Here is a 27,002-nt window from a genome sequence, read left to right as displayed (position 1 = left end):
CCTACATCTGCCTCAATAGGGCACACAGGTCCCCAGGACAGCTCTCTGCAGACTTTCCCACCCTATCCCAGACACACACACCAAAGCGAGAACTTCCCCCCGCCCCCCACACACGCCATGAGGTTGCTCGTCCATCCCTTCTCTCCAAACGCCCCTCCCCTTCCCTTCAGTCCGTCTACTCTGAGCACTCTCCCGCACAGGCCGTCCCAGACCCTCCAGCACTGGGCTCTTCTGCACCCAGTGGTCACCTGTACACGTCCCATCGCCAACATTGATCGGAGACACAGACTATAAAATGCACCTCCTATCTTGAAGTATGAACCCAGCACAGTCCCAAGGCAACTAGTACACCGTAGGGGCTCAATGAAATGCTGCCTGGTCAGGTGTGGACACCAGTGTGCAGCACATTCTCGGCTTCTCCATGGGCTTCCTGACGGCTTGGGCTTCTTTTCAGCAGGTCACTTAAGCAAAGTGACAGAAGTTATCCAGGAAAACGGAAATCCTCGTAAGGCTCGACCTATCTGGAAGAACTGTTGTAAGAGATGATGAGAGGAAGCACAGGGTCTGGCCTTGGGCTGAAGTCACTGCCACTTCCCACCACTGCCAGCAGCTCATCAGAAACACGAGATGGCTGGGGATGTTCATCTGTCCAGTTGAAATTTTCCTAACTTACCCGAAATCAGTTTCAAAACTCTGAAACGGGTCTGTTAAGAATCTTTGAGACAGCTCACAGCGGGAATATACAATTGATTAAAAAAAAAAAAAATTCCCCAATTAGTTTTAATGAGCAGCAGGGGTGAAGATCCACTCCTATGAAATCTGTTATTTTTTTCCTCTATTTTTCAGGATTCTTACTGATAAAATGGTGGCAGTTATGCTTAGATTTATCAGTAACAGAAACCCTTCTGAGAGTACAATTCACAAATAAATATTAAATGGAATCCTTTCTTCCTGTTCTCAACACCTTAGGTCATTGTAAAAGTTAAGTCTGACTTATTAAAACTGTCTGATCGCTAAGTATTAATGTTAGTATTAGAAATGAAATTTAAAATCCATTAAAGGACAATTAAAACAAAGAAACAGACTGCCAAAACCAATCTTAAATAACCCACAATCAAGAACATCTGAAAACAAAGGCGTGAATCTAAAAGATAACTGAGAAGTAATAATATTTCCAAAAGATTAAGCTGTAGATCCTGTGTGAATAAAGCCCTATTTGTGGACCTGGAATGTTTTTCTCTAATCATAAAAAAAGTAAAGAAAAGGGATCTTAGCGAAATATTGACTAGGCATCATTTTTGTGCTTATGGTGTAACGAGCCCTGAGACAAAGATCGGAAATGATTAAATATAAAGTGACACTCACAGTGACATAAAACTTAGTATCAGAATCTTCTTAAAATGAAAAAAAAGTTAAAACAATCATATCACATCCTGTAAACGTCTATTTTGCTTCTTTGGAGATGTCCCACTGACTGAATCTCTTTTCCTTCTTTAGAGAAACATTCTGTCGTTGATGGTGCAGGGGATCAGGACCTGCCACCCCAAAGCAGGCCACTTTGGGGGTACGAATGACCGCTGGGCTGGTTACCGGAGGCCCTGAAATCCTTTACCTGCCTGAAAGCAGAGCCTTCCCAAAGAATGCAATTGTCGTAAATCCCCTCCCCAGGCAACTTCAAATCTCCTCTTCTGGCGCCCCACTCAGCCCCCCAGGACAAATGATCATTTCTCCTATCTGCTTTGCTAAAGGCCCATTTATTTTCTAGAAAGTCATTTGCTTTTAAGTGCCCTTTCTTCCCCATCCCTTTCCCCAACTAAGCTGGGTGGAGAAAGCTTAGTTGGGGAAAGCTAACCCTCCCTTGGAGCAACTCATCACTGGATACCACGTGAAGGCGGGACACACATGTTATAATGACCTTCTGGTTGCCTTTCTCCTGCTCGTCTGCCCTTTATCAGCCCAACCTACGAGGTCTGGATGGAGAACCTAGAGGGCAGGAGGAAGAGTAATTCTGTTCCTCCCCTGTATGTCTGGTTTGACAGTAGAGACATCTGTCGGCTCCCAAAGCTGTCTTCTGTTTTAAACATCCTGGAAACAACATAAGCACCTGAAAGAGTTGAAGTTTTAAAACTCTCTGAGACACTAGGTCTAGTTTCTTTAATTTTTCAAACTATTAAAAAAATATATAAACTATATCAAAGTGCTTACTGTGTTAAGCAAAACTGCTATGAAGAAAAGACTTAATGGTGGTAAAATATTTACCTCGTATATATCTAGAGAAAACAACGAAGATCCTTACCAGATTTTTTCTAAATATACTTAACCTCCTATAAGAATATTATTCCATCTTTTAACATTTCATTCTTTATCTTTTATTAAAAGATAAATTTGAAAGAGTAAAACTGGATGGAGGCAAAATAAGTTCAAATTAAATTTTCCTACTTGAAAAGCCAACAGCTACATTTCACAATGGGGGGAAACTGAAAATAATACCTTATTGCTATTAAAAGGGCTTCCCCTGTGGCTCAGCTGGTAAAGAATCCACCTGCAATGTGGGAGACCTGGTTCAATCCCTGGGTTGGGAAGATCCCCTGGAAAAGGGAAAGGCTACCCTCTCCAGTATGCTGGCCTGGAGAATCCCATGACTATATGTCCATGGGGATAGCAATGAGTTGGACACAACTGAGTGAATTTCACACACTAACAGACTTGTAAGCTATTAAAAATGGCTGATTAAATAAAGGCAGGTGATACGGTTCTAAATACAGAATTACTGGAAACTAGTAAAGCATGTAACATAGAACTGCAATATATATAGGCATGGAGGCAAATACTGGGTCATATCTACTCAGTTAGAAGGGAACAAGGTTTAGAAAAATCAGAGATGCCATATGAAAAAAGCACATAAAAGACACAAACAAAATATACTTCTTTAGCATGTTAAAAACAATCACATCAAAAAAAGTATACAGATAAAAAATGTCATAGATGACATAAGAAAATAGTGTGTGTGTATATATTTTTTGCATATATATATATATAAATCTACAGTATTTACCACTGTTGATATATATATATTTTGAAGCAGCTCTGATGCTGCTATCATAAACTAAATTGTACAGCTTGGATTATTACAAGTCACAGAATCATGGTTTAAAATTGGAGTTCACATCCCCAGCTACATTTTTATATACATTTATTTCTCAGCTTCCACATGATCTGAATCAGGAGCCTTGTGGTATTGGGATTTTGTCAAGAGTTTCTGTGCAGTGCTCAGCTGCTAACACACTGCATTTGTTTTGCCCTTTAATAACATCATTACCAAGTTGATTAAAATTACATTAGACTCATTATATACATAAAAAATATTGTCACATTCACTAGCTAAACAAATGTTACTCTCATTTTAAAACATATACTTCTGTACCTTGAAAGCTTAAAAGCCCCAACTTACAAGAAGAACCATCAATGTTAGGTTTTCTCTTCTCTACTGTTTGAACAAGAGCAAAGTGAGGGTGAAAACCAGCTCTCCAGTGAAACCCAAAGACAGAGTTTCTTGGAGTGCCCAAAACTTGGTTGCCGTTCTGGTCATTGTAGTGTAAAAGAACATTCTGAAAGATACTGCTGATTTGTTACCATGAAACTGAACTTTTTTCACTGAAACAACCAACCAAAAAAAGATTTCTGAAAATATGATAGCCATGCTATTAAAAAAAAAAAAAGGACCAAAATCTGAGATTCCTAGTAATAATTAGGATCGTTTTTTACAATTTTACAAAGCAATAATTTAATGGCCTAAGAGCAGCAATATCCACTGACTACATTCTTTAAAGGAAGAGGGCCAGGAAAAGACCATGTAAGTATCTCCCTGCCCTTTGTAGGGAGGTTTCACAGGAATTTAAGGGACAGAAGTAAGAAAGGACCATATTGTTAATCCTGCTTTCAAATGAATTTCAAAGCAGTTGGTTCTGCTATGAGTGACTGATGATTGGTAACTTGCAACTTCAGCTGGCATCCACTGGAGAGTTATGCGCGCACTTTCTGGGCGTCTGGCAAGCATACTCTGCTCTGAGCTTTACAGGAGTCAGACCAGAAAAAGGCAGAGACACACGAAAGCTGATTTCTCTGTGAACACGGACACACTGCGTGCTGCACTTCTGAAAACAAAACTTAAACTGTGCTGATTTTTTAAGCACCATTAACTGGTTAGCCTTCCTCTCCAATGTCTTTAATTTTCAGATTGAAAACTGAATGAGAAAGCTGAGCATTCCATGAGACGCCAAATTAAATCAGGGCAAACCCTCAAGTCAGTTTAGGACCTGGGTTAAAAATACAAGGGGGGGGGGGTGCGGGGGCTGCGGACAAAACTTGACTAAAAGGTAAGTTAGGGAAAAGAATAAATTATTCCATGGATCTACATTGAAAGTTATTTTCTTCAAAACCTTTTTTTAGTTCTGTGTTTGACTGTATATGGGTAGATGCCTATATAGTAGCTATTAAAAAACACCATACACTAGGGACAGCCTTAAAAATACCTATTCTACCGCTTTTCAGTGCTCTGTAACATTACTCAAAATAGAATGGGCTAAGAGAGTACAAATATTCAGATTTTGGAAAAAGATATAAATGAAACTGTGCGTGCATCCCTAAATGCTATTGCTATATTTCCAGGTTAAATTCCTTTTAATGGGTTCAGTGATGATGCACGTTAAAAGCTCATTGTTAAGCGGCATCTAGGTGGGGATGAAATCACTTCCATATATTCTTATTACTGACATACATGAGAACTGTGCGAGTTCTTTACAATTGTATAAAATACTGCTTTGGCAATTATAAACGTAGCAATTCAGGTCTCATACGGTTTCTAGTCTCTTGTCTGCAGCAAGTACAGATGAATTCTTACAGCAATACTGACTCCTGAATAGAGAGTCCATCCCGATTTCTGTAGTGATACGTTGGAGGTGAGGGCCCTGAATACTGAAACCCGGGTGAAGTGGCGTCTTCCAGAGCTGGGGAAGTTCTATACCGCACTGGACCATCTACGGAGACTGCGGGGAGGGCGTGGTCCTGATAGGGGGTGTGGTGAAACGTGGGGTGTCTTGGGAAACTGCTCAAGTGGCCACGGTTGACATCTCTTGTCCACGGCTGTCCGTGCATCTCTGGTCTCCACGTGTAACCAACTTCTGACCATTTTCTGTTATCTGGCAATCCATCCCCTGGAGGAAGGATGAATTTCCCATTCTTTGGGGACCCTGAATTGCCCGAATATCCGCCGGCACCAAAATCAGCAGGGAGAACTTCTATTCGACTCGACGGCTGGACCAGAGGAGTCGGGCGGCTGTGAGATTTCTCTGGAGAAGCGCTGACTGGAAGCGCGGAGCCGTAAGGTCTCCGGGAAGGATTCGTGTGAGCCCCGGGGGGGAACGGGAAGCTGCTGTTGGCGGCGGGGACCCGTTTTGGAGAGCTGCCCTGGTAGGTGGGGGGGTTACTGTACAAAGGAGGGTGCGCGGCCCCGCGATCTTCCCCGTCTGGCAGGAACGGGTGCGGGGCGTAACTCGTGGGCAGGACTTTGAAGGCGAACTTGGGCGGGGCCCTGGACGGGCTGGCGCCGGGCTCGGAGGGCCTCCGGGGGCTCTGCGCCCGCGCGCGCTCCAGCGCCTCCTCCACAGCGCCGCCCGGACCGTCCTCAGGCACGTTGTCGTACTGCGAGGCGGTGGAGCCGCGCTTGCCCTCCTCTGCGTCCAGCACCTTCGTCTTCTGCCTCACGTGCGCGGCCCGGGGGTCGGCGAGCGCGGGGGGTGCGGCCCGGCTCCGGCCTTCCACGGCGGACTTGGCGGTCTTCTCCAGAACCGCGGCCTCGGAAGGCTTGTGCCATCGGGGCGCGAACTCCTTCCGGGCGCGCGAGGTGGCGTTGCTGTTCTGATTGGCCGCCGCGTGGTTGTACTGCCCGGAGCCGTCCTGGGCGGCCGGCGGGAGTCTCCTCTGCGCCTGCGCCTCAGCCTCGTCGCGAAGCCTCTTACCCTCCTCGTCCGACGACTTCCGCCGCTGCTGCCTCGCCCTCTCCGGGGTGCCGGTGCGGCGTGGGTGGGGCGGGGAAGGGTCGTGGGTCTTGAGGGGCGAGCCGCTGCCTCTCCGACCGCCAGGGTGAGGACTCGACCTGCCCACGCTCCTCTGTCCGTTGCTCAGGTGAGCGACACCAGCCGACTGACCTTCAGGGGGAAGCTGCCCCAAAGGTTTTTTTGGAAATTCATCCTCTTTGCCTAAAGGGAAAGACACATTCATAAGTGCCATATGTGCATGAGCAAACAGGACCAAACCTAAGACCTGCATGAATGAATTACTGCTTACTCTTCACATGCGCACTCAACATGCATACCCGCACAGAGACATGCAGCATTTTAGTAGCTTAGGAGAAGCATTTTTTAGAGTGATCGACACGAAAACATTCCAAAACTCAGAAGTCTTATTAGGCAATGTGCAGATGAGAAGATTTTATATAACCCTATATGAGTAGTAAGAAAAAGTGAAAGTGATAGTGACTCCGTAGTGTCCCACTCTTTGGGATTCAATGGACTGTAGCCCACCAGGTTCCTCTGTCCATGGGATTTCCCAGGCAAGAATACTAGAGTGGGTGGGTAGCCATTCCCTTCTCCAGGGGATCTTTTGGACCGTCAGATCAAAGCTGGCTCTCCTGCACTGCAGGCAGTTTCTTTACCATCTGAGCCAACAGGGAAGCCCCATGAGTAAGGGTCACAGAATTGTGTAAGATGGTTCTTAAATTTTGTTAAGCTGTATCATTACCTGCTTTTTCAAAAATGCAAAGCTGATATTCTCATTTCTATTCCTAAAACAATCTTACAGGTCAGTAGTTCAATGTCTTACCATTACATTCCTTCCACTTAAGCATTCCTCAACTAAAAGAGTTTAGAATCTCAGTAAAATAGTTTCTATCAACTTCAAGCAAGTCTGCCAAATTTAAAGGTCAAGTGATGACCAATTGTGGCTCCAAGTTGTACCCAAATAGCTCATTATTATTCTCTCAAGTAACTCCACAGGATAAAAAGAAACAATATTCTGTACTTCCAAATTAATATTCTAACAAGGTCCTACTTTAAATGCAAAAAAAGGAAAAAAGAATAAAAAGGAGAAAATCATATTAGATACTTTTAGTTTTACATTTCAAATAACATCAGAAAACTAAAGAGGAATTAAAGGAATGTGCATTTAGTAAAGAGTGTTTAAAAACAATCCACCATAATATGGACACCCATAAATACCATCTTGAAAAGATGAGAGATTTCACTTGTAAAAATTCCAAAGTTTAAGATATATGCTTTCTACCTGTCACTACAAAATCATACACTCTCACTTAAAAATAAGTCGTTTCTCTCTTCAAATGTCTCCCCAACTAACAAATAGTTAGGAGGAAGCCATGGGTCCACAGTTGTAAGCAGGCAGATACCACCTTGTTTTCATGTAGCTCATGGTTTAGGTGATAACTGTGTTATTTACCCACATATCATAATTTTAAGATTTTAAAAAGTTCAATGAGCTTTTCTTTGGGAGGGAGCAGAGAATGATGGTAAATAACCTTTAAATAGATGAGCTGTCAGAATCAGAGTTACTGAGCTAAAAATAAACTGTTTTCCTAATTCAGTGGTTTTTTTAACTTTTTAAAAGGAAATTCTCTTTCTCAAATGAACTCTCATATGAAACTCCAATAAATAAAAAAAAATATAAACAAAGCTGCTCTAAGTGGAAAGAAGAAGTAGGGAGGAAAGAAGACTAAGAGAGAGAATTGAACATTTGGGGAAAATAATACCACATCATATCCTGCCCTATGTTCTCATATCCAGAGATTTCCATCGTGAAATTTTCTGGATACATAAAAGGAAAGCATCAGCAAAGACTGATAGGATGCATGGTAAAATGCGGAATTACAAATATAAGGCCTGTGTTTCTCAGGAAAAGGAATGAAAAAATGAGGAGGAAGTAATAGACTGAGGTGGTAATTTCATGCCTGAAGCAAAATGGAAAGGTATGTGTTATACATATGAGGGATTTTTAATTTTTCAATATAAAGGGTAAGAAAAGTATTCACCTTACACTTAACACTACTTTACATTCAAGCCAATATACGCATTTCTCTAAGAAGAGACATTAACATTCTATGCATCTACACATCATATTAGAATTAAAAGAAAATTTTAGCATGTTCCATTTACTGAATGGTCAAGAGGCCAAAATCCACACCGGGAGGGAAAAAATCTGCAACTGTTCTAAAACATCCAAAAAGTCGCTTCTTAAAGGTCTTTCACAGTCACCCATAATACATCTCCTTTTCACCTTAGGAGTCGATAACCGGCTCAAAGTGCAGTCCTACTTATTTTGCAGTCTTTCCTATAGTGTCTAAAATAGTAACAGAATCACAAGTAAGGTTTTGACAAAATGTCCACTTGTTCATATGTAATTAATCTTAATTAGAGTAATGATGTATCATTCAAATAAACAGTACAGAAACATAACAGTTATAAACACCCAAGATCTATATAGCTAAGAAACTACATATAGCAGGGTTTGGAGAAAAAAAAAAATCCAGTGCAAACAAAGGGACATGGTGTCTATAATTAACTGCTAAATGTCAGTCTCTCACTAGGAAGGAGGACTCTGTAAAAGGTGACAATGAATACCTCAACTGAACAAAGATATTTAGAGGATACAGCTCCTTAGCTCCCATAAAGATTATAAGTAGGAAAAAAGAAGAGTACTTTGAAAGATGCAATAGACAAGCATATAAGAAAGAGCCTTCTAAAACCTAAGTGCTTAAAAACCCTAACTCCTCCCCATATTATGGACAGTAATGAAGGTTAAGTTAGGAGGCCTACGCGGGAGGGGTAAGTGTATTCCCAGGCACCAGGGCCGGACTGCAGTGCTGGGATCTGCATAACTTAAAACAGCATCAGACAGCAACTACTGTCCACAGTGACCTGTGTCTGGGGAGCAGGGTAGGGCCATGACTCCGCACCCACTTCTGTCTTCTACCAGCAGCTGCTGACGGATGACATGTGGATCCTGCCACGTTCAGTTTATTCCTGTGACTGACCCAACCCCTCTGAAGAGCGCAAATCCTCAGCAGTTCAAGGGCAAGCAAATGTACACTTGTTCACATTTCTAAGGGCCTCCGTGGCGGTGGGAAGGGCCCTGTTTCTCAAGAGGAGGAGTGAGAAGGGGTGGAGAGGAGGGACCCGAGGAGAAGGAAGGGGAAGAGGGGAGGGGAAGGATGGGATAGAATCAGGGAGAATAACGGGGGCGATGGGGCGGGGAGATACCCACAGCAGAGCACTGGCCCCCCCGAGGCCGCTGCTGGACTGAGTGAGGCCCAGGCCTCGCCTGGCAACCACAGCAGCAAAACCCACGGGCCCTGCGCCCAGGAGAGCTGACCTCCGTGTCTAAGTACGGGGTCGAAGAAAACTATTCTCCGACTTCATTATAAAGTGATTCCTTTCTGAAGTACACATACCATTGTCTCATGTGCTGTTAAATATTCTCTGCCCTTTTCCTGCACAAGTAGATCCCTATAAGCATTAAACATTCTTGGACAATATCTTTCATAGATTCATCTCAAACTATTCAAACTACGCACAACCCCCCTCCCAATGTGCCCAATACACACACTGCTGCATTTGGTCTTTGGTTTAAATATCTCCTTTCACCCCTAAGCAATGGGGTATAACTAAAAGAATCAAGCATAACTGATGTCAAACAGATGGTTATAACTAGGCAATAAGTATTAATATTTATCATCCATACTTTCATTCTGGACTTCTTTTCCATGGACGTGACATTGTTTTCTGCTCACCTCACTTTAGCTCCTTGCCTAAAATTCTATTCTTTACTTCCTCCCCTTGAAAACTAGGAGTTTAAATGAAGAAGTGGGAAAGCAGTGTGATTCCCATCACACACAACACAGACGCTTCTGTGAAAATACCACGCTAATGACACTTTGCACTAGGGTTCCATCACATAAAGGGTAAATATCTTTATGCCACTGCCAAGAATGAGACTACTCTGCTCAAAAAAAAAAAAAAGGAAGTGTAACTTGATATATGTCAGAAAGTTTCTTATTTTTCTTGAATAACACTTTTTTCTAAAAAAAAAAAAAAAAAACCCAACAAAAAGAACACGCCTTAGCATCCATTAAAAAAAAAAAAAGATAAGGGAGTATCTTTAGTCCCTTCTGGCTGCTCCATCTTCCATCTTACTCAGGTCTCTGTCACCACCCAGTGGACACCACACGCAACTGCAAGTCCCGCAGACTGCCTGCCTTGGAAGACCACCGTGGCTTTCTATGTCTAGGCAGAGAACATCAGCCCGGAGAATAACCCAGCTCTGGGGTTATTTATCCAACCCTCTCCTTTTATCCGCCCCCCACCCCCTCCATCTGCATTCTACTGGAAAAAGATCTTACCAACTACTGCTACCAGGTTTTCTCATGAGTAGACTGAGGTTGAGTATTTTCTAAAAGTTATTTGAGGGATTAAAGGAGACAATGTATGTGGAATGTGGCACAGAGCAGACATTTGAATAGTGTTTATTGATAAACACTAGCTGCTAGTTAGATGCTGAATCAGTCCATTCCATTACACAGGTTTGGATATTTTATTCTCATGTTTAAACAATTCTATTACATATATATTTTTTCTATTAATATATGTGTCTTTTACTAAAACTTGTTTTAAACTCTTTTTCAAAGTAGGTAAGTCATTTAAAAATAAATGTTGGAATCTCAAGAATATAGTTAGTAATTGCTACTCCAAATGCATTCCCCGTAACAGGAAAGAATCAGCAGAAAGGCACAACAGTATATGAGAGAGGAGGGACCTCCCGGAGCAGAGGTGCTGGCCTCACAGGGCCCAGGCCCACACACCACCATTGCAGTGACGGCTCATCTTCTGGTGAACCCTGATGACTCAAAACAAACCTCGGAGAAACACCCATTAGACTCCTTGCACTTAAGTAACTAAAAGCAAAGCATCTTGGTTTTTAGCAAAAGTGTGTTCTGAAAACTTCTTTCTACTGTGCTGTCTCTGCATTTTCTTTTTTCTTTCCCTCTCATCCGACACCACCCTTCATCCACCCTCCCCTATTTACCCTGTTTCTAGCTCTACTATGACTCTATTCACACTCTACTGTTACTGCGTAAATTCTGGGTCTCCCCCTGCACCCTGAGAACAGGAAGAATGTCTTTCTTTTTAGTTGGTAAATCCCCAACAGAGCACCTAGGAGAAAACCTAACAGGACGCACTGAAAGATGTTTTGGAATAAGTCAATAAAATATATTATCTACACTGCAGCAAAGAACCCGGGATGAGCAGTCAGGAACCCCAGACTCTGGGAGCAGCACTGCTATCTGCAGGATCTGCAGGCTTCATATTTTTAGCGTTTTAGTATCAATTTCCTCTTCTATAAAATGGGACTTTTACTTGATCCAGTACTGCATGTGGTTCTACAAGTGATGATGGATGTAAAGAGTGCTTATTGTTATGGTAACTTAAAGCCATGGTTAACTTCTGTTGAAACAACATTATCTATTAAACTTCCTAATTTTCCAACGAGGAGAGGCAGATTTAATGAATATTTGCTCTTTCTTAAAATCCTGAAGCCGTAAACACTGATTTACATGATGTCATCACAAGCATGCAGACGCTTTCACACCACAATGAGCCGTGTTAACTGCACAGTATCTCCTGATCTGAACTGTAAGTTAAGCATAAAGCGTCTGGCTATTTCCTTACCAGGCTCTGGAAGGTCGAGCTTTGCCCGCTTCAGTTCTGCCATAGAAATCTGGAGCTGCTCTATTACAAAGTCATCTTCGAAGAAAAAATCCTTTGCCAAGGTCTCCTGAAGAAATTCTACAAGTTCTTCCATGGACAATCTCATAAGATGTTCTAAGTTGAGAAAAATAAACAATGGCTACTTTAGGTTGAGAAGATAACGTATTTTATTCTGAGGTCTATTTTTAAGAGTGCACTGCATACAACTTCCAAACGGCCTTGTGAATATCAGCAAAACTCAGTGAGGACAAAACTGTTTCCTGATATTAAAGCACAGAGAAAAGCAGGTCATAGAGAAAAGCAGGTAGCTTTGGGGGGCTGGGGAGAGGTGAACGCTGCTAAATACCTTCTCACAGGTATAAGATAACCATACCTGGGTATTAATATTTCCCCAGAGCAAGAGTTCCTAGAGACTGTAGGCTGACAAAGACCACCCCGGATGAGGTATGTGTTTTCCTGATACAGAGCTGTGACTGCCACACGCACAGCCACTTCCAGGTCTGTATTTTAACTGTCTCAGAATTTCTCAAAAATCTCGGAGGCAAGAATTCTACCACTAAACCACCAATGCCCCTCTCCAAATTTCTTGAAAATCTGGCTTATTAATTTTATCTGTATTGATACTTATGCCAATGCCCTACAAGCAGATGTGTCTACGTGCAGTTCAATTTACAGAAAAAAACAAGGAAACAAACGATACTTTACATGTTATTCACCTCTTTGCTTTCCCCCAGTCAACGGTGTGTATCACTGATACCTCTCACTTCAACAAGTATGATTTTATGCTGTCATTATTAACAATTGCATGAGAGTCCACTGTGTGTATGCTCTAAATTTATTAATCATCAGTCTTCCAATACTGGGCATTTAGGTTGCTTCTTTTTTTTTCTTTTACTGTTTAAAATCACAGTGTGATTTTTTTTTTTTTTTTTTTTAAATAACAGTGCCTCTAAATATTGGGAAGGGAATTAGGAAAAAAACAAGAAAAAATCTTAGGAGCCTCAGGTAACTATTGGCCCAGACACAGTTTTTGAAGCTTTATATGATGAAGGAACTTCATGGAAGTCCTTGATCTCTGTCTTCCTAATGAAAAAATACACAACAGCAAACGTTTTCCAGTGTTTAACCTAATGATATAGTAGGATATAAAGTGGTTGTTATGCTTAAGGTTAATTTACAAAGAGTAGAGAAACTTCTTACTTGTCAAAATTAATCAAGAGTCATAAGTAAAACACAATTTAAGAGGAAGAGAGTTATGGGGCTTTCTCACTGCTAAAGGAATGTTAAACTAGTAGGTGTATACATTAACACAGAGTGTGGTTCTGCTCTACATCTTGGTCAGTTCATAATCCAGAGACAGAAAAGAAGGACGTGGTGGGGACAGGGGAGGAACGGAGACTGACTGATTTCCTGTGGTTATGACCACAGATCCGAGTTTTGGGCGACAGTTCACTGCCAAACTGTTTCATCTTGGGGCGGTGGTTTGGTGTTGTGGTGGCAGGGAAATGAACCACAAGACTTCTGAATCCTCTTCTCTCAGAGTAAACAACACAGATGTGATTTTAAAGTTTCAGTCTTATCTAGAATCTGAATAATCTGGTGCTCCTGAAGACCATGCTTTTCAAGTAGGCAATCAAACCATTTCCTATCAAAGTACAAAGGACATTCTTAGAACAAAGCCACAGCAGGGAGGAAAACTACAGAACATGACCCCAAGCACTCAGCTAACGTATCACTGAGCTGGGAAACTGAAGAGATGACCGTTCAACAAGGCAAGAGGGCAGAGTATACAGTGAACGTGAACTCAGGCTGTGCCGTAGGCTGCAGGTGCTGGAGCCTCTCGTGCCTTCTCTGCATGGTCACAAAAGGAGTACCATAAATTTTAAGGGTCATTTAAGACTTTAAGATGAATAAGGTCCCTCATATTCATAAAGATCTACTCTCACTTCTTGACTTTCAGAGTAAGGCACAGCATGTCCTATTTCCCGAGCCCTTGCAATATTGCAACTGAAGGTCTTTTGCAATTTGGACAACTGTGGGCCTGGAGAGTATTTGCTACAGAGGCTACAGAGCAGCCAGACAGGGAGATGGGGGAGGGTCCCCAACTCTGGTCTGTGACGTGGGGCTGGATGCTGTCTTCCTGGTGAAGCAGGCACAGAAAACGCCCTCTCTAGACCTGTTAACTAAAGGGCCTGGCTTCTTTGGTCTCTCCCTTTTCCTATTAAACTTAAGAATCAGATCGATGAAAAAAATAAATGAGGGACATCCCCACACACACACCATGGAAACAAATAACTAGTAGGAATGTTATTAGTAAAACCAACATACTGCATTCTACTTAAATGTGAAGATGAAACTGACACAGAGAAAAGAATTGAAAGACTTTGCAATGAGTAAGCTTCTAGTCACGAGGAGGAACCAATGAGTGAAAACTACCAACTGAAGATAATTTCCTCACTGATTTTAGAGAATTTTTAAGCTCATTACTAAAAGGAAATGATCTTGAGGTTGGGTGGGTAATGAGAAGTTAAGATTTAAAACAAGGCTAGATTTTTGTGAAATCTTTATAATTAAACACTTTCTTACTTCTGTGTAATTTTAAGATTGTGTAAGACATAGCAGTAAGAACTCGTTCTCCTTCGAAGATATAGATGTCCCATATTCTGAGGTTTAGTGTAAAGGGCGTCTATAATTAAAAACAAAACAGAAATAAGATGAACAGTTTGTCCTCGTCTGGTATTTTTAATTTTATGATTGGACTTTTTAAATAAATACTCACCCGATCAAGGAAACATTGAAAAAACCACTTCATTGTGTAAAAACTTGTATAGACTTCTTGAGAATCCTGGAAAAAACAAAAGTTTCAAAATTTCTGGATTGCTGCACACAAAATATGACGATATAATAAATACTAAAAGTTAGGCAGGTTGTTGGAGGTAGCTGTCACAGCTAAACAAAACCATTCATTACAAATCTCCTCTGTGCTGGAGTATTTCCCCTTTTTCTCTTCCAACTCCTTCTTCTTCCTCAGTTGTACTTTTTAAAATCACCCTGAGAATAAACCAGCCCCTCATAAGATAAGACTGTTATACAATACTTTGATTCTCTTTTAATATATTCTAAAAGGAAGCATCCTTGCTTTACTAAATTACTATATTTTTTCAGAGGAGTATGCATGTCATTCACTGAGGACGAGTCTGTATGATCCTTAAAATATTTTAGTGCAAATACTTTAGTGCAATTAAAAAATTGCACTCCTCCTAAATCACTGAGAAATCACATATCCTTAAAAACTATATTGTTTGTATTATTATATATCAGCTTCAAAGAAGACTGATGCTATGAGTTAGGGCTGTGATAGTTCATTGGTACTACATTTCACAAATCTAATGTCCTTTGAGCAACTGGGAACTGTAACTGCTCAGTCAATGAAATGGATGAGACTGTACACCAACAGAGCAATGGGGACCAACGGCTGCACTCGTCTTCTGGCTTTATTCTTGGTACAGGTGGGTGTAAGTCAAGGTCATATCTACCTACCAAGTGCTGCTTAAGCTTGGACAAAAATTTATTCAGTATTTTTTCATGATGTTCTTGAAACCTCAAGAGTTTGGGAAAACCATGGACAAAAAATCCTAGAATACAAACATAAAAACAATACTTCATAAATAAGAACAACAGAAATGCCTAGTTTAAAAATGCAACATATTTCTTTTATCTTGTAGCTGTCAACAACAAGAAAAACAAACCTAGTAGTTACCCAAATATTTTTAATTATCTCCAAGGAAACAATTATGTATAAGCTTTGATTAATGAAAACTTATAGCCTAGTATGTGTTTGCTAAGGATCGCCTATCACCTTGTAAAAGTATAAAAGAGGACAGAGTATTTCTGAATTAAAAGGGAAACTAAGAAAGTAAGAAAAAATGGAAACTGAAGCTTTTTATCAAGATTATCTGTTTACTTGAAGTACTGGGTGATGTCTTAAACACACACTTCTTCTATAAATTATTCTAATCTTGATTACTTATTTTGCTTCCCCATTATAAAGAACAAACATTGTATTACTTTTTTCAGGCTTACTCTAACAGTATCATTAGAGTAACCATGCTTCCCAGGTTAGTAACAGTTTTTAATCCTTTTTATAAGTGATATTTAACATAAGCTAAAACATGCGGGCGGGCACTGTATGATCAATGTTAACATATTCTATCCCAAATGATTATGCAATACAATCTATAAGATTTCTAGGAACTAACTATAAATGGGAAGTTAGTATTAACTTTGTGTATGTAACTCATGGAAATTTACATCTATTTTTATTCACAAGTTTCCTTTCAGATATTCTAATAGTCCATTAAAAAAGACGCATACACAATGAATTTATGATTTCTCCATATAAGTTTTTCAGCCTGAGTTTTAGGTAACTTCAAAAGATGTTAATAAGTGTTCTATGTTTTTAAAAGAATCCAGGAGAAATACTGTATGTCACATATACCCTTTTTTGCCTATGTTCACAGGCATATGAGCTTCTGAATGTTTCTAAGTTGTTTTACAGACTAAAGACACTTGTTTTTCTTGGTTTACCTCATCTCCCAGACTTATCTGATCTTGGAGTCCAGTTTTTCCCCACAGAACGCATGTTTCCAAAATGTAAAACTATGTCCCTGCAAGAAACTGAGGAACACTGCTGGGAAGCACTGCTTTATGATCCTTGGGGAAGGGCTATTTCTTAACTGATTCTCAGCTTTCTAAGGAGTGTGTAAAAATTTCCAGAGATAGAAAATTCCTCCCCTAGTAATACTTTCTGGTGAAATGATTTAAAAAAAAAAAAATCTCTCTCTCTCTCTTTCTCTGCCACTTTCATGGTCAATTTGAGAGGAATGGGAGTTGGAAGAAACTCAAGAAAAAGTCTGATTTTGAAAAAGGCAATTCCTTCAATAATAAACATGAGCTCAAGGATGCTAAGATACCGCTTCCCTGTCAGTGGGGTCCCAGACTTTGTATTTTAAGTCTCATGCTTCAGCCCTCACTTGACACTTTTGTGAGTGATAACAGCTTCATATAGGAAATGCAAAGAACTGAGATAACCTTCAGTTATAAAATTTCATAGGCAGATCTAGAAACAAATATCTCTAGGTACAAACTTACCCATAATAATGACCTGAACTGCTTTGTAAATGTAAATGTTAGAATAGTAAAATAAATACTGCTTTGTATACTAGACTGGGGCTTCCAAGGTGGTGCAATGGTAAAGAATCTACCTGCCAATGCAGGAAGCACAAGAGATGTAGGTTTGATCCCTGGATCGGAAAGATCCCCTGGAGAAGGAAATGGCAACCCACTCCAGTATTCCTGCCTGGGAAATCCCATGGACAGAGGAGCCTGGTGGGCTACAGTCCATGGGGTCACAAAGAGTCAGACATGACTGAGTACACACACACATAGCTTAGACTGGTGACAATAATTCCTGAAAGCAAGTTATCAGGCTTGTTAAAAGAGATGGATTTTCTAAACCTGGACAGTATTCCACATAATTACACACTACTTAAGCTGTTAATATTCCACTGTACTTCCAAGATTATCAGCAATGCCATCTCACGCTAAAGCAAAATAAAGACTAAGGAAGAGTTGTGTGTCTTCAAGATGCCTTTTGCAATGATACTATGAGTGGCAGCTCGATGTAATGTGTCTTACGACTGGAGTCCACTTATGGAATTCAAAGTGTCCAGAAACACTCATCATGCAGACAGTACTTATTTTTTAAAAAATTCACAGGAAACACTGAAGGAGATAGCTAAACACAAACATATACATGTAAACACAGTGCTTCAACAATAACCACGTGGTAAGAATGTGAGATTTAATATACTATGGAAGGTCATAGTTTTGAAAATTTAAAACATCACTTTAACCTGTGGCAGGTTCCCCACCACATGAAGCTTCAATGTTCACAAAGAGAATGATGGTCCATTCTCGGAGTGATTAGTGTTAAAACTGTTTTTAATTTGATATTATCACACTCAGTGGCATTGAGAAAATAATTTTGCATGACATGGACAAATGCCACTTTTATTTTCAAGAGAAGTTTCAATCCAAACTCTCTCAAGTTAAGTTTATTGCACATGCTTGGCAAATATAAGGAAAATATTATTCAAAACAGTGTAATATCTTGAAAACAAAAAAATTACACAAGCTTTGAAATATCAAAGTGCCCAGAATATGTTATCAGCTTTTTTTTTTTACTGTAAGATGGAATCGGTTTTAAGGCTGAAAGAATTAAAACACATATTTGACACACCAAATTACTGTGGACCTTTCCTTTAAACACCTGAGTGTCATTTATCAATTAATATTCTCTAACAAACTGGTATAAATCACAATATCCAATCAACAGTAGACATTTCACTGAAGGCATGACTGTCCAACAGTTTCAATCAAAAGCTTCCAATAATTCAGTTTTTCCTAAATTCTTCCAAACCTAGTTTCTCCTAACCAGGGCAAGTAAGGAAAGAATTTTAAAACGTCAATAGTGTATGTGGTAGTAAAGACGAAGGAATATAAATGTGAACAGAAAAGCTTAGAAAAGTTCAGTGAAGAAGAATTAAATAAGAGATTAATAATAAACACTAATGAATTAAACACGCCCCTAGACAAGTTGCTATACTTGACTCCACCAAGCATCACCCCAAGTCTGACTGTTCGAACCTGCCTGTCTCTCCCTCCCGGGTTTGTTGCTGATGATCAACCTCAGGGCCCTCATACCGTGCATGGCGTGTTTGGGGCCTGAGAACAGCTTGACCAGGGCCCAGAAGGCATCTTCCTCGTTCATGTACATGAGGAGCAAGGCTGTGATCTGGCTCATCCCCTGACAGTATCCAACCTCCTAAAGAGAAACGAGAACAGAGAAACCAGCGCTCTTAAGATCAAATTACATGTACATACAGGTATGAAAAACTGATGCAGAAAACAGAAAATGCCTAAATACATTACTTAATGTGCAGTTCTACAAAGAAATATTACAATCATCACAGTACCGAGCCACATGCTACCAAAGACTATGTTTGTGTTGAAGAATAAATGCAGAAGTGTGGAGAAGTCTAATCTAAAAGGTCTTTATTGACCTCTGCTCAATACTGTTATTACACCTTCTGTAAAGAGCACTGTTTATATTTCTGTTTTATGTGTGATTCTCAGCTCAACATTCCTCCTCTTTGCTCAGATGTTGGCAAATTTCTCTCCTTGCACAGTTCCCAATTGGCTGTCTTTTCTCCTCGACATTTCTGGATCCTTATGGAGACACATTTTGGGGTACCCTTCCAGTCTAAGCCCCTTCCCTGAGAACTGCCTGTTCTCCCCATAATTATACCTAATTTCACATGGCCTTAAGGATCCATGTCGTGACATGTGAACCACAGCTCGTGGAGACGAGGACACCTAACCCCAGGGAATCATCAAATCAGATGCATGACAATTTTACTCATTTCTCCAGGAAAACTGAATAAAGCCACAACTACATACATGGTGGTATGTAGTTGAACAGAATGCCCACACTGAGGCTATGGCTCCAACAGCAGCCTAAGAAAAACAGATAAGCAGGCAGAGAGACACACCTGAAGAGAGAAACAGTACAATGAAGTTTCCAGAGACAGAGTCACCACGTGGCCCCAAGCGGGACAGAAAGAGGAGCTCTTCTCCCTGTAGGCTTCTCACCTTCCAGCTGCAACAGCCACCCCAGCTTCACTTCTATGAGATGTCCCTTTAATCAATTCCTTTTTAACTTGCCCTAGTTTGAGTGAACTTCTGTTTCTTGTAACTTAAAGGTTTTGATTACAATAGAAATGGTACACCTCAAGGTTCAAGGTGTCCTTCCTGGAATCCAGTCAGCGAAGTGTTTACTTGGCACCTATACTGGTGCTAACAATAGTTGATCTCTTCCTCCAAATCTCTCTCCCTCAAGAGAAATCAATGCCTTAAGAATAACATGTTCTAATACCAAAACATTTAGTTTCAGCTTACTCCAGGAGACAGCAACTAGGTATCTACGGTCTGCCATCCGGACCTCACCAAATAAATGAAATGTGATTCTGAAAGGCAGCCTCCCAGGGGAAAGAAGAGTCACCAAGAGTCAAGCAGAATTAATCTAGCCCCTACTTCCTGCCCCTCTTGCCCTGCTGATTCCCAGTCCTAAGTGCTTAAAATAAAAACAAGAAAAACACCACGACAAAAAAAGCAACCTGTGGTAGGAGGGGAAAAGTGAGCTTTGCTTTCATACTGTGGTTCTTCCCACTTTCCAAGAGCTCTGCTCTGATACCCTGGGGCAGATGAGGGAGCCTTGGGAAGGTCCACACAGACCGTCCAGTCCTGAGATGAAGCAACACAGGCCAAGGGGGCTTTTTCAGGAAGGAGGCCCAAAGATTTCCTCCAGGTGCTCAGAACACAGCTCAAAGAGCTGTGGGCAGGTAGGCGCCTGACTTACCGTATTATAAATAGAATATGCAGCAAGAACGTGGAACAGGGATTGTTGCCTAGAGGAAAGAAATTTACATGTAACACAATTTAGTTTTTTCACCTTTTTAAAATTAGGAACTTAGTGCTCTACACAGCCTAAACTTGAGGCTAGCTAACATTCATTTTGACAGAAAGGACTTATAACAAAAAGCACAAAGCACCTCACCACGTCTTCAACTTGTCCTCTCTCAGTGACCTGTTCTCACTACAGACTCATCCCCATAGAATGGCCGGCTGGACGGAGCCGAGGACCAGCCTCCTGAAGCCTCACTCACAGGGCCAGCATCCTGCAGCACCTTACAGGGTGGGGGCACGTCCCGTAAGGGGCTGTGTCTGCTGGAAATCGGCTCCCAAGACTGGCATCACCTCTCCCCTGGCCAGGATTCAGGGCCCAGGATCCAAGCGTGGGAACAGGAGAGGCTCCACCCACTGTGACCTCTTGTCCACTAACAACTTGTTTGCTTTCTGCTCCATCAACCTTAGGCTCTGCTGCTCTAGAGGTCCTGGCTCCAAAGACAGGAGTGTCCCCACTAGGAGACAAACACTTCCACTGAACTGGGAGCCAGGTTGGCCACCCCTACCACTATGGGCTCCTCATGCCTCTCAATCAGCACGCAAAGGAGGCAAGTGTACCGGCTGGAGTGACTGATCCTGGTCGCTAAGGGGAAAGAGGAGCTCTTAGGACATGGTGGACGTAAGCAAGAGGCACGTCTGGAACACAGAGAATACTGAAGGTGCCTCTGAGTACAACCAAACCCAGTGATTCAAGTCCACGGAACACCACCACAATCACATTCAGGCAGGACTGCTAATGGCAGACTCTTCAGGAATAAAGGTTTAGGGCCCACAGCAGCCAAGGGACCTGCTGAGGGCAAAGGGTACATGGGATGGGAAGTGGAAGGTAAGTGTGACCAGCAATGACCACATGCCCAGTCACGGAGATGATGACTACATCTGAGTACTTTTTCCTTATTTTGGTATCAATATGTTTGTGTATATACATATATTTTTTTAATGTGCTTTGCTCCTTCTCTTTTCCCTTGTGTTCCCATCTACCATAAGATATTTAATAATAGCTTACTTTATATCACAGCATTTAGGTTATACGTATGAAAGCAAAAGGAGTACATATCCCTAAGGACTCAGCATCATTTTGTCGGGAGGGGTTGGCATATTTTGAGTTGTAAGCAGAATAGCTGTGGAAGTACAGAATATTATTAGGAAGTACAATTTTATTGTCTTTACTCAAAAATTAAGTTGATGAGTGTGGTCTGTGATGGTGAGCTTCTTATGTGCACTTGGCTGGGCTACAATCCCCAGATATTCAAACTCTAATGGAGGTGCAGCTGTGAAACAGGTCTTTTATAAATGTAACCAAAACACACAATCAGTTGGCTCAAAGTTGGGGAGATTACCCTCCATAATCTAGGAAGCCCTGACACAGTCAGTCAAAAGGTCGTTAGAGCTCTGAAGGCCCTTCCTGACACCTGCACTATGGACCTTGAACTTGCTAGTTCCAGCACGCTGTAAGCCAACTCCTCACAGCAAGTCCCTTAGTTTACATCTCTTACTGGTTTCTATTTCTCTGGCTGAACCTTAACTGATACGGAGGACAACAGACTGTACATTCCATTCCTAAACAGCCACTGTCATTTTATTCATCCATTTCCCATTTTTTTAGTTTCACCTGTACATGGAACCAGGGTCTAAGAATGCATTTATTACTGACATGGTTCTCAAAAAGTAACAAAATCTCTCATTTCTTTTCTGAGATTTTTAATAAGAGTATCTACCATATATTTAAGAATTTCTAGATCATAAAATGATTTTATAGCAAATAGTATAGCACAGATATGTCAAAGATTAAAAATTTAAGCTAAGTTATATCCTAAAGTTTACATAATATGGACCAAAGGATCTGCCAAAATTTAAACCCTCAGAGGTGGAAGCAAAATTATCACCTATATAAGATACTCCAAACACTCACATTTCAAGTTGATAAAGACTATTTGTAAATGCTATTCATAGTCCATAATATTAAACTTTACTTACTTCACACCGTATCTGTCTCTAAACATGATATGGTCCCTAAATGTGCGGTTGACATCAAGGTCTATCTGTCTGATATCAGGCGAACAACCCCGTGCTCTGTGTTTTAATTTCTGAAGAGGAAAAAAGAAGAGAAGAAAGCACATTTTAACGGAAATCAAATGTCAAAAAGTCTATGACAAACAGTAAAATAGTTATCATTAAAAAACTTTTTTTTGATTTAGAAAAACCACTTCCATGGTTCAAAAATAAAAACAACATAAAAAGGTGCACAGTGAAAGGTTCCCCTCTGTCCACACGCCACCACCCTGCCTTACCTCCTCCCCCTCCCACCCTCCCAGGGCAGCTAGATTTTCATTTGGATGGAGAACGTTTGGAGTTTGCGTTGCTAAGACTCTTCCCAGGCAAGCCAGGCAGTTCACGGTGATTCCTTTCTTCTTTCCGACATAATGTTCTAGTTCTCCTTGGAGCCTATCACTGCCCGGTTGCTGGTTTCTCAGTTGGCTTAGTTTTCTACAGAGTGTTGCTAGTTCAACCCAGGCTCACCTTAGGCTGCCGTCACCTCTCCGGGCTGTTCCAGGAGCGCAGGCGCCTCCTGTCCTCCACTCCCCGCAGAGCCGGCTCCTAGGGCTTTGACCAGCTGCGGGGGCTGCTCGGGGCTCCCCTTCACAAACACCTGCGAGGCCTTGCTCTGCTTAGGTTTCCTGGCTCCTGCATCTCACATCTTTCTTGGTTTACTTCCTTGTTCTGAGGAGCTTGGCCTCCAGTAGCTTTTGTGAAAAGATGTGTGGAAGATCAATTTCTTGATCCTCTGAATGTCTGTTAAGTCTACCTTCTTTCTTAGCTATTTGGCTATTTTAGAATTCTAAGTTAGAAAATATTTTTGCTCAAAAGGCATCACCTTCACTGTCTTCTGGCTTGCAGTGCTGCCATTCTACTTCCTTCTTTATAAGAAAGGGGCTTCTATCTCTAAGTTCTGAAACTTGTAATTTCTGTTTTTGGTTTGGATCTATTTTTAGCCACAGGTTTGGGCATTTGATGGATCTTTTCAATCTTAAAAACTCATTGAGTTGAGTTTTGACTTCACAATCTATTTTCTAGGAAACTTCTTCACTTGTCATTTTCAAACCCTCCTCTAGAATTCTTCATTTCTATTATCATCTTTTATATTCATAGGCTCTGTTGTTCTCAAATGTTCCTTTTATAGCATCCTATACTTGTTTTATGGATGCAATATCTCTTTTTATCCCTCTGAAGACATCAGCAATAGCTCTTCTGTTTTTTTCTTGCTCTATGGGCTGTTTCTCATAAGTTGCTTTTTCCACTTGTTCCTATTTTCCATGCTAGCTCCTAGCTCCTCTCCTCACTGTCTGCTTGTATTTTGAAAGACACAGGAAAGCTGATGGAAAGTTCTGTGTGCAGACGGGCTTCACAACTGTCTTTACTGCAGGGTGATCCAGCTGCTTTCACTGGGCCTCCCCCACAGTCAGGAGTTTGGGGTTATTTTCTTGGGCTGGTCAGATTCCTAAAGAAACACTCTTCCGATCCCCCATCAGGAGGACAAGTGCCCAACTGCTGATGTTCTGGGAGTCAAGTGGAGGGAAAGGCTGGTCTGCCCCAAGTTCAGGGCATCCACTCCCCTGCATCTTCCTCCACATGTCTGTGTCCTCTCCAGCCCACAGGCCCTCTGTTTCTCACCCCACCCCCCCACTTCCCCAGAAAGGAAATGCTTGATGAGACATGATAAAATATGCTTTAAAATACAATTTAGTTGAAAAGGAGAAAAACACCCGAACACATCTATAATATGAATTATTCTAGAGGACAAGAACACTTAACACAAAAAAGACCTCATGACAGAAGCAAAGCCCAGTTAAGCAGGTAAAAAAATAAGGGAACACAAAGACTATTTATGTCCTAGAATGGTGACAAGCTAAGGGCAGACTACAGGAAATTAAGCATATTTATCTTAACAAAAGGAGGTAAGCAACTTCTCGGGTAATCTCTGAGACTGAGTCCATGAATGTCACAATAATAAAGAATAAACACTTACTTAAAAGAAATAGGATCCAATGAGCCTATAAACCTGAGGGCAGAAGTACAGTGGAATGCACCTGGATGAAAAACTAGTCACCTCATTGTGGATCTGGCCGACAACATTCTTCAGCCTTGCTAAGGCTTCAGGTGAGGTTGTTGAGCACCGTGGCCAGACCCCTGCCATCTGTGACACAGATCACAAGACCCCAGAGAGACAGATAACGATGAGATACAGATAAAAGAACGGGAGAAACAGTAGATAAGAGCACCGGCTCAGGAGCCACCACCATTATCACTGTTTGAGAAAAATCTTAGTAGATTAAGGAAAAGTAGTTTTATTCTCATTGAATTTCCATAATATCTAACAGAAAAACCCAAACAAACTTTCTGGCCAAATCAATATCTAATCAATCATTTAAAATAATTTGAAACTCTAAAATCCCAGGACATAAATTCATAATCTGTGGAGGGTCCAAACAATTAATTTAAAAAGTCTTGTCCAAAAAAAAGTAACTGCTTAAATTAACCAATATTCATAACCTTACATCTTGATGAAAAAATTTTTTTTAATTTATTTATATTTTATTGACGGATAATTGCTTTACAGAATTTTGCTTTTTCTGTCAAACCTCAACATGAATCAGCCATAAGTATATATATATCCCCTTTTGCCACTATCATTTGACATAGTTCTGGAAGTCCTAGCTACAGCAATCAGAGAAGAAAAAGAAATAAAAGGATTCCAGATCAGAAAAGAAGTAAAGCTTTCACTGTTTGCAGATGACATGATACCGTACATAGAAAACCCTAAAGATAGTATCAGAAAACTACTAGAGCTAGTCAATGAATTTAGCAAAGTTGCAGGAGTCAAAATCAATATACAGAAATCACTTGCACTTCTATATACTAACAATGAAAAATCAGAAATTAAGGAATCAATCCCATTCACCATTGCAACAAAAAGGATTAAATATCCAGGGATAAACTTACCTAAGGAGACAAAAGGACTGTACACAGAAAATTATAAGACACTAATGAAAGAAATCAAAAACAACATCAACAGATGGAGAGATATTTCATGTTCCTGGGTAGGAAGAATCAATATTGTGAAAATGACTATACTACCAAATGCAATCTATAGATTTAATGTGATCCCTATCAAATTACCAATGGCATTTTTCACAGAACTAGAACAAAAAAATTAACAATTCATATGGAAACACAAAAGACACCGAATAGCCAAAGCAGTCTTGAGAAAGAAGAATGCAGCTGGAGGAATCAACCCTCCTGACTTCAGATTATACTAGAAAGCTACAGTCATCAAGACAGCATGGTACTGGCACAAAAACAGAAACCTAGACCAATGGAACCACATAGAAAGCCCAGAAATAAACCCATGCACCGTGGGTACCTTATTTTTAATGAGATTTTACTTATACATAAGCAGGAAGGTATTAAAAGAGCATTCCAAAGTTCCTTTTATAATTAATACTGGGTTTAAATTATAAGTTTTCTTCATTTCAGTTATTCTAACTTATTCTATTTATATATACTTTCAGAGGAACATTTATTTTTAGATATACATTTCTTATTCCTTCCAAAGGTTAATATAAAATTTAGGTTTAGAAAGGCTATAGCTGAGATGACAAGGAGGTAAATTTAATGCACAGGCCAATTTACAAGTCTTGCTGGTCACTTTTATTAACGAATAATAAAACCTAGAAATGCTGTAACAATCTTGGGGGAAAGAAGAAAACAGTCAGTCATACACACGCAGCTGCTGGATAAACTGAATTCTGCTATTATTTTCCTAAAACCTCTAAAAGTGACACTGTATATCTATTATTAATACTGCATTGCAAATGAACAGCTGCAACCAGGTGTTAATTTTCCTTACAAATATGCCCCAACCATGACTGATGGTTTCAAAACGCCAGGCTGGCTCTTGGTACTCACACTGTACAGGTCTCTGGTCTCTTCCTTCATTTTTGGGATCTCCAGGAGCAGTGCCCAGACTTCACCTCTGAGTTGGAGTGGGATTCCTTTGTAAATTCTCCTATGAAACTTATGGAAAGAAACATAAATTGAAAGTTACAAACACAAAGCTCAGACTAGTCCCTTAAATCACTTTTGTTCCTCTTTTCAAAGGATTCCTGGTAACTGATACAATTTAACACTCCTGGACCCTCTCACCTCTCCTCTTTAGATCTGAACAGGAGACATGCACACAGACAGGACAGAATAAACAAGGAAGATGTCAAGTATGTCCATACATCAGCATTTTCATTCACTGCAAAGGTGTGCCTTCAGACACACGAGAGCACAGTTGGTGCCCTTTCCAAAGTCGTGAACATCCGACATTCCCCGCTGATGTGCCTAACTAGTTACACACTTCCCTTCTTTCCCCTCATACATCTAAAAGGTCCAGAATAACAAAATGGTTCTCTTGTGTCAAAGTATCTTTATGGAGGCTCTCCAGAACCTTCTATCTCACAACTCATTGTGACTCCCAGTCTTCATTCATTTCCCTACCTCCCTGTTCCAACACACATACACACTCCCTCTTCCCTCTCT

At 40.8% G+C, this 27,002-nt stretch overlaps 1 protein-coding gene across 4 annotated transcripts in view; it reads right to left on the bottom strand.

The window, feature by feature from the left end:
* Positions 1-722: 722 nt before the first annotated feature.
* USP6NL (USP6 N-terminal like) overlaps positions 723-27,002 on the bottom strand; it is a 138,281-nt gene continuing 112,001 nt past the window's right edge. For all 4 annotated transcript variants that reach the window (XM_043478765.1, XM_043478767.1, XM_043478766.1 and 1 more), the window contains 9 exons: positions 26,385-26,492; positions 22,395-22,504; positions 20,311-20,359; positions 18,597-18,717; positions 15,372-15,466; positions 14,611-14,676; positions 14,418-14,517; positions 11,793-11,945; positions 723-6,257 (listed from right to left, as the gene is read on the bottom strand). In XM_043478765.1, the coding sequence (XP_043334700.1) occupies positions 4,897-6,257; positions 11,793-11,945; positions 14,418-14,517; positions 14,611-14,676; positions 15,372-15,466; positions 18,597-18,717; positions 20,311-20,359; positions 22,395-22,504; positions 26,385-26,492 (2,163 nt within the window). In that variant the 3' untranslated portion in view covers positions 723-4,896. The remainder of the gene's footprint in view (positions 6,258-11,792; positions 11,946-14,417; positions 14,518-14,610; positions 14,677-15,371; positions 15,467-18,596; positions 18,718-20,310; positions 20,360-22,394; positions 22,505-26,384; positions 26,493-27,002) is intronic.

The sequence above is a fragment of the Cervus canadensis genome, chromosome 10, assembly GCF_019320065.1.
Source record: "Cervus canadensis isolate Bull #8, Minnesota chromosome 10, ASM1932006v1, whole genome shotgun sequence".
NCBI lineage: Eukaryota > Metazoa > Chordata > Mammalia > Artiodactyla > Cervidae > Cervus > Cervus canadensis.
Note: the sequence above shows the minus strand (reverse complement) of the source record. Positions and strands in the feature narration are given on the sequence as shown.